The sequence below is a fragment of the Myxocyprinus asiaticus genome, chromosome 45 (genome assembly GCF_019703515.2).
Source record: "Myxocyprinus asiaticus isolate MX2 ecotype Aquarium Trade chromosome 45, UBuf_Myxa_2, whole genome shotgun sequence".
Lineage (NCBI taxonomy): Eukaryota > Metazoa > Chordata > Actinopteri > Cypriniformes > Catostomidae > Myxocyprinus > Myxocyprinus asiaticus.
Genome location: NC_059388.1, coordinates 28,106,048 through 28,120,389, shown reverse-complemented (window position 1 = coordinate 28,120,389; position 14,342 = coordinate 28,106,048). Strand labels below are relative to the sequence as shown.

Genomic DNA, 14,342 nt, shown 5'->3' with positions numbered 1-14,342 from the left:
AGCTGTAATTAAAGTAAGGAGGAAGATAAGACCATATGAAGGTGGTTGGTTTTCGGTCTCGCTATGTCACGGACCATCGGTTAATGTCACACAAAACCTCAGCACAGTAAGCAGATAAACTTTCCAAATGACATTACAGTATGTGTTGTCATTTAGGAATTAACTACTAGAGTGGTCTGCACATTAAACTGGGATTGTCTTGCAAGGAGATGTCAACCAATAGCTAATAAAAAACCTAGCCTCACTAAATATTGCATTGCATTTAATGTGCATTGCTGTCATTGAAGATGCATTTTGCTGCATGTTTTTACTCTGATCAGCCTCAACATTAAAACCATCTGCCTAATATTGTGTAGGTCCCCCTCATGCCACCAAACCAACGCTATTCTGTTCGACACAATTGTACAGAGTGGTTATCTGAGTTACTGTAGACTTTGTCAGTTCAAACCAGTCTGGCCATTCTCTGTTGGCCTCTCCCATCAACAAGGCATTTCCGTCTGCAGAACTGCTGCTCACTGGATGTTTTTTGCCAGCCGGTCTGGCACCAACCAGACTTAGATGCGATTATCTAATCGATTAGATGCGATTATCTAATCAGCCAATCATGTGGCAGCAGTGCATAAAATCATGCAGATACGGGTCAGGAGCTTCAGTTAATATTACACATCAACCATCAGAATGGGGAGTGTGGCATGATTGTTGGTGCCAGATGGGCTGGTTTGAGTATTCCTGTAACTGCTGATCTCCAGGGATTTTCACACACAGCAGTCTCTAGAATTTACTCCGAATGGTGCCAATAACAAAAAACATCCAGTGAGTGGCAGTTCTGTGGACGGAAATGCCTTGTTGATGAGAGAGGTCAACAGAGAATGGCCAGACTGGTTCAAACTGACAAAATCTACGGTAACTCAGATAACCACTCTGTACAATTGTGGTGAGAAGAATATAATCTCAGAATGCTATTCTGAGATGCGGATTAGTGCTGTTTTGGTGGCACAAGGGGGACCTACACAATATTAGGCAGGTGGTTTTTAATGTTGTGGCTGATCGGTGTATATGGAGCAATAAATCTAATCTCAAAGTCTCCTCTGCCACGTGTACACAACTGTCTTGGCATGAACAGAACTTGTTGTGTGATACTTGAACTAGAACTGTTCTTTATTTTTGTTAAGGTTTGGCCTACAGTATTTCCAGTTATGGTGATAAACAAGCTCATGTGTTAAATTCAAAGAAAGCCCAGTGTTAAAGATATGTGTGTTGAACAGTTGTAGATATCGAGTCATCGAGATTGGTGCTTAGACTTCAGAGATTTCAGAGTCTTATCACTTCCTGGTTTTCATTTGATCTAACTGTTGGCTGCTTCGCTCATGCACCATAATTTGTTAAATATTTGTTGCAGCCTCCATTATCTCTATCAGCGTGCTTATGAGACCAGATGTATTTCTGGCAAAACCTGAAATGGTCTTTTTTCCTTTGATCAACCTTGACCATCAGTTTATATACTGTATAACTTTTATTTTAGTTCAGTTATTTGAATAAAATAATTTACTAGATAAAAACATACCCCCATTTCAGTGTAGAGATAAGGGACACAGTTTGGAAAATAAGAGTTTGAAACTGGATAAGTTCTCAGGTCATATGGCTGCACCTGGCATGTGTCACATCTCAGCCTCTTTCAGTCCACGTCTTTCTTTTGAAATCATTCCTAAGCCATCGCTCCTCCGGAATTACATCATCCCATAGCAATGTGGTAGACGTATCATGATGGATTAAGTATCCATGTGAACAAAGATCTCTCTTATTCTCCTTCACAACTACATAGAGATCTTTTAGCCTTAGCTTAAATATCCACAACCCTCCTGCTTTTTACTGTATCTTGTTTTGTTGCTAGGATATGGTAGGACGACTGTGCCAGATCTTTTACACTAGATTAAAAACCTCCATACAGGGTTAATTTTTTGCCACAAGTAATCAAGCCCAGAGAGGACATTCTGTTAATGATAAATGTGAAAGACTTTTAGGCCAATGACTTTTAGGCTATTAAAAGGCCTGTTTGACATTCTGTTTCTTGAGTGTTTGGTCTTCTACTTTGGACTTTGTTTTAGGTCAAATTACATGGAGCCACTGAGAATAACAGATTCAGCACTTTAGCTGGATATTTTCTGGTTTACAATTTCAGAAACACTTTTTAGGCTTTCACATCAGTCAAAAATGACAGATGAGCCACAGAAATGCAATTCGGAAGGTTTTTCAACTTTAGATTCTCATAGTTCTCCACTGAAGTGGTGAGTGGGAAGATTTCATGAGAATCGCAACTGGGGCGTCATACAGCTAAGTAGGGGTGTAAATCGGACGTTTCATCATGATACGATTCGATTCGAGGACCTGTGATCGATATTCTGATATTATGTGCCTATTTTACAAAATCAATGACATATTTTTTTGCCCTCAAATGAAATCAAAATATAATTTGATTATTTTATTCAACTGTCTGTATACACATTGGGACATCCACAAAAAAATAAGGTACTTCAGATGTTGAAAAAAATTATACAGATATATAACACAAGTGATCATCACTCGTTTGATGACAGCTAATTTTTCAGTTTAGTCCAATTCAAAATACTTACATACCCATGACTTTTTTCCAACTATCCATGCTATCTGTGGTTTTCTTGGCTACAACTTCCACACTTGTAATGAAAAATTCTGTGACAGTTAACTGGGATAAATGTTAGTAAGGGTGTAGATGTGTAAAGCCTTATAACTGATGCTGGAGCTGAGCAGGTGTTTCTCTTTCCCTTGTTAGTGCTGTTCAGAATGTCGGCGTTGACAAGATGTTTCACATGGTTGAACTTCTCCATGGTACTTTAAAATAGCAAATTCTCATGTAAAATTAAAATGAGCCGCATGCGCAACGATATCGACGGAAGCCCGAATTAATCGTGCATGTGAGCCGCTCTGCGTTTGCCACGAGAGTTCACATTTTAAGGAGTGCCCGGTTGATGTGCTCACACGTATCCTGTTAGTGGAGCTCGCATTTCGTGGGAAGCCCAGTTGATGCGTGCACACGCCGCATGGATAGCAGAGCACAGTTTCGCTTCAAAGACCCCGCTCACATCCTTGTACCACATGAAAAGCATATTTGGCACTCAAAGTCAAATGAATGTAATAAGGTTGCTTCATCGCCTGACGGAAATGAGTAAGGATGTGGCTGACATGAGAGTATTAAAATAAAGGTACATCTTAAAAAAATGTCTATATCGATAAGTGTTGTATCGATTGATTGTATCAATGTATCGAACATTGGATTGTTGGTCATTGGATTGATGGATCGTTACACCCCTACAGCTAAGTTATATTTCCCTGGTGTCTGAGTGTCTCAGTGAAGATACTGTACTCCCATCTAACCTGACAGGTTTGTTTTGATCAGTTGGGCACCCCTGGTGAGTCAGGCAGCTCAACTTCCTCTGTGTAAATCAACCACTGATCAGATTCAGCTTGGCATTGTGCAGGGAGGACAAATCTTTTGGGTTTTTAAGATGTCAAGTTCCATGCTTTCTTAAGAAGTCTTCTCTCTGAGAAAAGCATTAGTCTTTTTCATAGTATTTTGTTGCCTTCAGTTGAGTCATGGCTCAAAGCAAAACAAACCACACCCTGTTGATTATGGTTCAGCTCATATATTAGGTTATCTGTAGACTTTGAAGCTTAATTTACCCAGAAGTAATTTATCCTAAGTAAGTCACTTGTTTGGAATATTGTTAATTACCTCAGACAAATACAGTATGACAAAAAGTTTAGAATTAACCTATTTCATCATTGATTAACTCTTTGAAACCAAAGCTGTCAGTCATTCCCAGTAGTTACTTTCCCAGTACAACTTTATGACCTCTGAATAGAAATTTCTGGAAGGCATTTATCCAGGTTTCCAATGAGAGCAGCTTCTAAGAGTGCTCTTAAGGGTTTCTGCATTATTGTTGGCCATTCTGGAGAGAAGGGGAAGGTAAAAGAAGAGATGAGAGATTCAGCATCTTTTCTATGTTCTTACCTTACACCCCTAGTGTTGTTCAAGCATGTCTGGCTTTCGTAATGTTCAGTGCGGTGCTTTTTCTTGTTCTCTTGGCGTTCCTTGCAGACATAAACAGAGTTATGAAACTGTAATTTGTAGGTGGAAGTTTTGGCAAGTGATAGGGGTTAAAGGACAATGTGTGTTATAGGGCATAAGTGTACATTCCCATGTGAGGTAATGTTATAGCACTCATAATGACAGATCTTATGATTCAGATGACAGCATGGATAGATAAGCTCATAAATTGTTTAGTGGTTGCGGAAGGTACCAGAATTCACCTTCCTTATTTGAAGCCAAAACACGCAAGTTGTTTTCAGTTTAGATGTAAAACATGTACAGTTGAAGTCAGAAGTTTACATACACTTAGGATGAAGTCATTAAAACAAATTTTTTTAACCACTCCACATATTTCATATTAGCAAACTATAGTTTTGGCAAGTCGTTTATGACATCATCTTTGTGCATGACATGAGTAATTTTTCCAACAATTTTTTACAGACAGATTGTTTCACTTTTAATTGACTATATCACAATTTCAGTGGGTCAGAAGTTTACATACACTAAGTTAACTGTGTCTTTAAGCAGCTTGGAAAATTCCAGAAAATGATGTTAAGTCTTTTGACAATTAGCCAATTAGCTTCTGATAGGAGGTGTACTGAATTGGAGGTGTACCTGTGGATGTATTTTAAGGCCTACTATCAAACTCAGTGCCTCTTTGCTTGACATCATGGGAAAATCAAAAGAAATCAGCCAAGACCTCAGAAAAATTTTTTTGGACCTCCACAAGTCTGGTTCATCCTTGGGAGCAATTTCCAAATGCCTGAAGGTACCACGTTGATCTGTACAAACAATAGTACGCAAGTATAAACACCATGGGAAAATGCAGCCATCATACTGCTCAGGAAGGAGACGCATTCTGTCTCCTAGAGATAAATGTAGTTTGGTGCGAAATGTGCAAATCAAACCCAGAACAGCAGCAAAGGAACTTGTGAAGATGCCGGAGGAAACGGGTTGACATGTATCTATATCCACAGTAAAACGAGTCCTATATCGAAATAATATGAAAGGCTGCTCAGCAAGGAAGAAGCCACTGCTCCAAAACCACCATAAAAAAGCCAGACTATAGTTTGCAAGTGCACATGGGGACAAAGATCTTGCTTTCTGGAGAAATGTCCTCTGGTCTGATGAAACAAAAATTTAACTGTTTGGCCATAATAACCATCTATATGTTTGAAGAAAAAAGGGTGAGGCTTGCAAGCCGAAGAACACCATCCCAACCATGAAGCATAGGGGAGGCAGCATCATGTTGTGGGGGTGCTTTGCTGCAGGAGGGTCTAGTGCACTTCACAAAATAGATGTCGTCATGAGGAAAATGATGTGAATATATTGAAGCAAAATCTCAAGACATCAGCCATGAAGTTAAAGCTCGTTCGCAAATGGGTCTTCCAAATGGACAATGACCCCAAGCATACCTCCAGAGTTGTGGCAAAATGGCTTAAGGACAACAAAGTCAAGGTATTGGAGTGGCCATCACAAAGCCCTGACCTCAATCCAATTAGAATATTTGTGGGCAGAACTGAAAAAGCATGTGCGAGCAAGGTGGGCTACAAACCTGACTTGGTTACACCAGTCTGGAGGAATGGGCCAAAAGTCTAGCAACTTATTGTGAGAAGCTTGTGGAAGGCTACCCAAAACGTTTAACCCAAGTTAAAAAATTTAAAGGCAATGCTACCAAATACTAACAAAGTGTATGTAAACTTCTAACCCACTGGGAATGTGATGAAAGAAATAAAAACTGAAAAAAATCCTTCTCTCTACTATTATCCTGACATTTCACATTGTTAAAATAAAGTAGTGATCCTAACTGACCAAAGACAGACATTGTTTTCTACAATTAAATATCAGGACTTGAGAAAAACTGAGTTTAAATGTATTTGGTAAGGTGTATGTAAACTTCTGACTTCAACTGTATGAAATCTTGGGTCTGTTTCTTAGGGCTAGGGTATATTTCATTTTTCATGTGCCAGTACGTCTTGTGCACGGTTGAGCGCTCTAGCCTTTCAAAGTAGGCTATTTTGACCACGAGGCTGTACAGACACATTTGACACTGTAATACAGTCAACTCCTGATGTGGACTGTCTAGAAAAACTGGGCTACTCATGGACAGTCCATTTGTACTGTGCTGGTGACAAAATTTGCATCATGCACAGTGCTCAAGACATAGCGGCACACGGAAAATCGAAGTATACTTTGGCCTTGACGAGGATGGGTTAGGGTAATTCTATCCTGGATATTGGACAAATTCAAGGTTCCAGAGTATGACAACATATTTCTTTTCACAACATAAATGGAGAGGTGTCGGTAATGTGGTCAGTTCATGGGTTTTGGCATGAATGTTTACAAAGCATGGGTTTCCATTCCTCTTTTGTTGTGTTGGCCTTTCCTCTACTCTTTAAACCTCCCTGCAGTTCTCTGAATAATCTAGAATTACATGATGTTGTGAAGTTTGCCCACTGTTCTTTTGAGGAGGAAGTCATACTGAATAGCACACAATGATGGTCATTTTTAGGCCGTCTGTTGTTGGACAATCCCTGCAGTGAATCACCTTTGGTTTGCAGAGGGTACTTTTAGGGTACTTTTAGTTTCGACTTATTTTGCTGCTCTCTTCAGAAACTCCATTAGCTGAGGAATGTGTTGGGAGGAAAGGTGTGGTGACCACGGACTTCCTGAGCTAGCAGTAGAGGGGTAGGGGGATTGAGAAGGGGCAGTTTTATTGTAGCTTTCAGATCAGTGTACCTTGGCAAGCAGAATGTTTTGTGAAATCCCCTGCTAAACCTCAGCTAAAAGTAAAGAAGTAGATTGTCTTGTCTGCTAAGCCTTGTGTCTATCTGATTGGCACACTTGTCTGCCTGGTCCATCATTATAGCAGATAATATCGGGTGCTTAATTCAGATAGAAGTGCCATGAGAAACCAGTTTGGCCGCACATCGCATGTCCTGTTCCACAGAAGTCAACGACACCATGACCACCGAGTGTGACACAAATCAGCTAACACAAGTGTCTGAAAACCAGGAAAAATCCCCTAAAATTATCATGCGCCACACCCTCGCCATCGCACTTATCAGCTCACCAAGGACACCATGTGGCCAACATTCTGACAGCAGTTTACTTTTCTCTCAAATGGAGCATGCTGTACTTTTTAACATTTTTGTAAAATTGGCCTTTAAGATACACATGATTGGTCTTGGATAATTAGTGTCTGCCCAGTAGGACTTCAAGGATATCTTCAACCTGTTCCTCACACTTACCTTTCCTTTTTCACTGTGTTGCTCATAATGAGAGTGAGGACACACAATATCTCACAGCGAGGAAGGGAGAGCTGCTTTTTCTGTCGCATTACCTCATCGGGCTTGTATTTATTTTGCCTTTTGTCACACTCCGCTGTGCAGGGGCATCCATCTTAACCCTGTCCTTCCTGGTTTAGTTGACTATGCTCAACAAAAATTACATGGTGTCTACTTTCCCAACCATTACCTCAACAACACCTTGGACAAAACACTTTTAGCTAAAGTAGCTAGACAGATGTTGACACCTGTAGAACTATATTGTTGAAAGTAGGAATATACTTATGATGATTGACTAGTCATCCAACAACCGACAAGTTGATTAGTGAAGTCAACCTGTTTATCTAGGAAACATACCCGAAACCAGCATAATTGAACAGGTTTTTTTCCAAGACCGATTAGTCAACAAGTCATTCAGGCATCCTGCCAGCTAGTCTTTTTTTGAAAATGTGCAGTTTTGTAAAGTTGTGAGACCATGTTGGGGCTTTTTAAAATCAAGTTGGCCCCAGACAGTCTCACCATTATTGTGTGGCCAACAATAAAATTTTACATGACCAGCATGCACTGTACAGGCTGGCTAATGAACAACCCTTAGAGAGTTGATTGATATCACATCAAAGAACCTATAGACAGCATGGGCAAAAGCGGTGAATTACAATCCCTTACATATACTCAACAGATAAACGGGCCTTGCTGAGAGCTCTTGGTCCCTTGTTTACACAGCTCTTACCAGCATTTGTTGGCTTTTCTTGTGGTGAATGAGGACTTAATAGGCTCTTGGCTTGTAGTCATGACTACTTCTGAAAGTGTTTGGTGGAGTTTGAGCGATCTGGCAGAATCCTTTTAATTGTGAAAGTTTGTGGTTGTCAAGCAATGTTTTCCATTCTTATTCATGCTTGTCAAGATGTTGGAGTGATTAAGCTAATGACCCAGTCAGTGTGACATTTGGCATGTCCAAAGTAGGGGAAAGATTATCCTAAGCCCCGTCATTAAAGATTGGTCTTGTCGGGTACATACGGTCTTTATTCCCTTGAGTTGTTTTTTAAAAAATGGGAAAATGTTCTTGTTTCTCTAATAGCATGAGTCTGCATTATGTCTTAATGAGTCTTGACCATGAAATATCTGATTGATGTACTAGTTAAGCGGCTGTCACAGGATTAATCTTCTTGCGATTACCTCATTCAGAGGTTCAAGGTTCAGGTAAAGGGCAGGTAAAGGTCATCAATCCTCATATCTAGGGCTAAGAGCAAGAAAGCACACAGGCATGGAATGGGTCAGAATGGTTGACTGGCGATCAACTAGTCAAAAATTGACGTCGATTACATTTATGCATTTGGCAGAAGCTTTTATGCAAAGTTACTTAGAGTGCATTCAAGGTAAGCATTCATAGTTTTGAGGACAGCACCTCCTGGTTAGTTAGGGTTGGGTAAGGGGAGGGTTATAGTTTCTCCAACCAGTTAGGTAGTGCTTTCATGATGAGTGTTACTGATTCGTACAATCATGTTTTTTTTTTCATGGATATAAATGACTCTTTCCCTGCAATCCTACATTTTGGAAATTCATGCCCTGCTATACCAGCTGAGCTACAGTAACTAATCAATTAATTAGTTTTAACTTTTTAAATCTTTTTTTCTTTTTATTAATTCCCAAATGAAAAGCATAGTTTGTTGAAGTTGGATTATTGAAACCGTTGCTGATTATGTTTGTGAATAAAACAAAATATAAATTTCACGTACTTGTCATACTTGTTATTTTTAACTTAGATTTTAATTTACGAGTAATCGATTACTAATTTTGAGTACAAAATTACTTAAGAATGCCCATTCTTAGTTTTAGCATGCTGTGCTTTGGCATGCCAGTAAATCTCTTAAACCCTCATAATTAAAAAAAAAAGTAATAGTGGATATACATTTTGCTACAGCAATCGTGAAGCCGCATTTACACGATTCGCCGTTTTTGAACTCCACATGAAAAGCGCTCGCAGAGAACATCTTTTGCTTTTAGTGCTTGTATATGTCAATCTTTAATCTAAATTGATATATGAATTCATTATATAACTAAACATTTATTACAGTTGTTATTTTTATTGGGATTTACAGTTATTTGTTGTTAGTTGTCCTGTGCAAGGCTGCACATAGCATCCACATATATCGCTAAGAAATGTATCTGATCGATATCTGGTGCCCATGACCTTTAATCAGCCTGATTATAAAGTGCCTCCTTAACGCTGTTTAGTCTATTTAAAAAATATGTAATTTTGCACCTGCGTAATACTAATAGGAGCTGTAGTACTGTATGCACGATGATGACGTATCCATGTTTATACTCAAGAGCTTTACTGCTTTATTATAGACTAAGGAATTCAAATGGTGTTTAGCATATAAGTAGATGTTTTTGTGTGTGAAAAACAGTGAGTCATGCACTGTAAAGTTCATTAACAATTGGTTTTGCTTTGTGTGCATTGTTATTGCAAACATCCCTGCAACCCTGAGGCAGTCTTGGCCTTTACAGAAGGGGAATTATGACCCTCCAAAGACTATTACAGTGTTCAGCCTCTGGATTCTGTTAGCTAAGAAGGCCTTTGTCCGTCAACATGTTGGTGCTTCAGCCCAGCACTGTTCCCTTATATGGCTTCACTATGTCTTTGTTCTGAGCGTGGAGCTCTCGTGAAAGCAAATCAGACTTCTCTGTGATATGACCATCTATGACCAGAGTGCACTGGGGTTTAAAGAAGAACAGAGAGAGAGAAGCTGTGACACTTTTCATGGAATTTTGCTGTTTGTTATTAGTCAGTCACAACAGAGGTCATTTACATATAGATGTCTTAAAAGCAAAGTATGAAAACAGTCTGTTTAATTGTAAGCGTCAGAGAGAATGTAGAAAAGGTTATGTGAAACTAAAGTATGACTGTTTTTGATGCAGCACACTTTGAGTAACATTATAAATGGACTTCAGGGACACACATACATGACAGAAGTGTAGAATGTTGCCTCTTTAATTTGCTGACAAAAATTTTAACATAATTGATTATAATACAGATAAAGAGATTGAAAATGAAAAAAATGTTTCCTGCTGATGTCTTCTGCTAGGGGTCTTCGTGCAGATTATCCTGTTTGCTTCATTGCAGAGGTGTAGCAGTTATCTTCATTTGTCATTATTGTACATGCTGGCTAGGAGGATGTAGCCTATGTGGGCTTTTTTGGGCCCCCGCATCAGGAACGGCCCATGACAAAGAAACCTTTACTTTTGAATGGCTTCATTATTCAGCAGTCCTGGAGTTATACCTCTACTTCTGTGAAAACTGCTGATCAGAGCTGTCTAAATGAGCTGTGAGGTTGACCTGTGCTGATTTTTCTGTTTGCTAAATGCCTTATATTCACTGTCTGTGTGTGTGTGTTTTAGGATGTGGAGAAAGAGAGAGAACTGCGCACTCATCTCACACACGAGGAGATCAGACAGAAGGTGGAGCAGTACAACGCCGCTTCACGGGACCACTTTAAAATGACTCTGGTGAGAATGAACACAGAATAATTCCATCAGCCATGGCTTATGGATCATAAACATAATATAATAATATTTTCACATATAAATTCATAAGTCCATCTACAGTGTTCTTTTATTGGTCATGAGCTGCTCACGAGTGTTTATGGTATAAGTGATTTAAAAACATATGATATTCATAAAAAAAATAAAAAAAATTAAAACTTTGTTTAAAAACGTATAATGATTAATAATGATGTGATGATTAATATATGTGCACAATGCATGTATTTACAGTGTAAGAAAAATATTTTATTTTTACTTTATGGTTACAATTTTGGTTGAAAATTATATAAATGTTTTTTCAAAAATGTATGAAATAAAAATATTACATATCTAAGAACTTGGTACATGCGTTTTTTAAAGAGTTTTCCTCTTCGTCGTCTCGGACATCTTTATTTATCATTGACTACTAAAAGTTTTATCAGCATCCATATTGTGATCTTTTTATCATACCCCTTGTTGTCATTGATTCTGAATAGATCATGTGACAGTCATAAGGTCTATGAGGTTAAAACATCAGATTTTACTACTGTACCTTTGACCAGAGCCCAGATGCTTATCTTATAACTCTGTCTTCAATAGTACTCATTCTTTAATATAAACAAATCTGTAACAGGAAATAGTTACACGGTATTAAGAGAGATACATTGTCTGGACTTGTATCTGGATACAAAAATATATCCAGATATTCATTGGTCTGATTGAAGTTGTGATAATGTCAAACTTTTCAGACCTCTACCAAAAATACAAGTTAAATACATCTTATTTATACCACCATGTCTGTTTGCAACACTTTATATGTGCATCTAAGCTTTAACTCATTAAGTGTCCACCCTGTCTTGGATCATTATGTGTAAGTCATGTGTTGCAGTGGTTTTGTGTGTCAGAGGAGGTTTTTGAGCTATTATTACACCCCCTGTTTCTCTCCTTTAGCCTGCAGTCATCATGACTGCCATTTGGGCTAATGAACAGATAGAAGAACCTCAAATCTGAGCTCGATCTGGACACAATCAGACACCACAGCACCAGCAAGATGCAGAGTTTCCCCTATATGCATTTGCTTGTAGGTTTTCCTATATTCCCCATTCTGATGTGCATTCAGCAGTAGTGAATTTCACATGGTTCATTATATTCTTAACGTAACGCTTGCTAGCTCTGTGTGGATAACGTCGTGGACAGCAGGGAAAGAACAATGCCATGGTTTGTCTCTCCATTGACAAAAAAAAAAAAACGGCCTCCCAAGTGAAATTTCGGGCCGCCAAGGCAAATTTAAGGACAATCCCGAGTTTGCCGCTTTATACAGGCTAAACATGCTTCTCATCTGCAATGCAATATTTTTGCAGTGCAATTGAAGCCTGGTTTTCCCGCAAGTTTGGCGCAAGCCATCACAGGTCCACTCATACCAATGATCTGCTCTGTTCTGTATCTCTGGAATGCACGCACCGGGCATGCAGGCTTCCCTGGATATCACTGCGCAGACCACAAAACTGATGTGACCCATTTGAATTCTAGTGAGAATTTTCTAGTTTTAAGCGCTATGGAGGAAGTCAAACCTCTCAAACAGTAGACAGCCCTGACATGCTAAACCACACTCAGGAGGAAAAGAGCAAAACTGTGCCAAAATAAAGGGTGTGGCGGGGTGAGAAAGAGACAGACACAGTGGGTGTGGCGTCAGGCCTTCGAGAGGTGTTTATTTTAAAAAATAACAACAGAAAATGTCCAATGTTTCATGGGAATTCGTGTCCAAAAATAAAGGGGAGGCCCATATCCTTAAACAAGCATGCAGTCGATTGCAGTTCATTATACGATTGAGTTCGTCAATCTGTCCTGTTCTCACAAGATGCGTTCTTGCATTCCATCTTAACTATTTCTAATTGTTGTCTTTGTACATGTGCATCAGATGAACACTTTTGCAGCATTACAAATGGTCCTTTCCTGATCCCATTCCCACTCTTCTCTCCTGTCATTTCCTGTCTCCTCCACTAACTCTGTCACAAAAACACTAAGTTACATGTACTTCAAGCTTGAATGACTCCGATGGTAGGAAAATATCAAACATCAACATCAAACATCAAACTTAATGTCTTTCGGGGGCCTGGGTAGCTCAGTGGTAAAATATGCAGGCGTTCACTAGGTCAAATCCCAGGGCGTGCTGAGTGACTCCAGCCAGGTCTTCTAAGCAACCAAATTGGCCCGGTTGCAAGGGAGGTTAGAGTCACATGTGGTTAACGCCTCGTGGTCACTATAATGTGGGGCGTTCTCGGTGGGGAGCGTGGTGAGTTGAGCATGGTTGCCACAGTGGATGGCGTGAAGCCTCCACACGCGCTATGTCTCCGTGGCAACAAGCCACGTGATAAGATGCGCGGGTTGGCGGTCTCAGACGCGGAGGCAACTGGGACTGAGGCGATCACTATGCAACCACGAGGACTTAAAAGCACACTGGGAATTGGCCATTCCAAATTGGGAGAAAAAGGGGAAAAAAACACAAAAAAAACCCCACTAATGTCTTCGTATTTGTCTCTGTGTCCTCCAGAATTCTAACGGGTTGTACACCGGCTTCATCAAGGTGCAGTTGGACCTGCGGAGGCCCATCACAGTGAAAGCGGGCGGGGCATGTGGGGTCAAAGGTCAGGAGGCATTTTTCCTTCCGCGTGGCTCCATAAACACCCTGCACATCAGCAGCAACAACACGGTGCGACAGGTCATCCAAGCCCTGCTCAACAAATTCACTGTGGCCGACAACCCCGCCAAGTTCGCCTTGTTCAAACTCTTCATCCGAGAAGACCAAGGTGAGACATTGAACGTGAATGTTCAAAGTGTATTAATGTTTGTGTACAGTAGACAGCGATTAGTGTGGTAATGATTCAGACTCCAGAGTGTATACAGTGTGTGTTTTGGCAGGAGCACATTCATTCCTGTAATAGGTCAAACCCGGGAATGTGTGTGTGTTGTGTGTGTATTTCTGGACAGCCTGATTTCTGGCACCCACACATCCAGGACAGGCCTATTACTCTAAGCAAATGTGTTCTCATGTGCCAAGAATACACCATGCCAGTGTAGTAAACACACATACACACCAGCTGTTGTCTGTGCCAACCTGTTGAATGCTCATTGGCAGATACTCAGTGGCCTCTCTCCCCACATGCCATTGCCATACAGGGGTATTCTCAACTAGGGATGGAGAATAATGGTTGACTAGTTGATTAGGGACTAGATTATTTTTACCTGTAATATTTTCAGTGCCAGTACTTTAAAGATACTTTCAACTCTTGAGCATCTACTCCATTTTTCCCCTGCAACAGACCCCAGATCAGCCACTCCCTGAGCCCCTGCTTGATGTCACCAGCACAGCAGGTTGCCAGACAGACATATGGCTCAGTGATTTT

General features: G+C 40.0%; 1 protein-coding gene across 1 annotated transcript in view; it reads left to right on the top strand.

Moving 5' to 3' along the window:
* Positions 1–14,342, top strand: part of LOC127435135 (ras association domain-containing protein 3-like) — a 55,964-nt gene that overhangs the window by 34,627 nt on the left and 6,995 nt on the right. The window contains exons 3-4 of the mRNA XM_051688350.1: positions 10,816–10,923; positions 13,490–13,745. Coding sequence (XP_051544310.1) covers positions 10,816–10,923; positions 13,490–13,745 — 364 coding nt within the window. The remainder of the gene's footprint in view (positions 1–10,815; positions 10,924–13,489; positions 13,746–14,342) is intronic.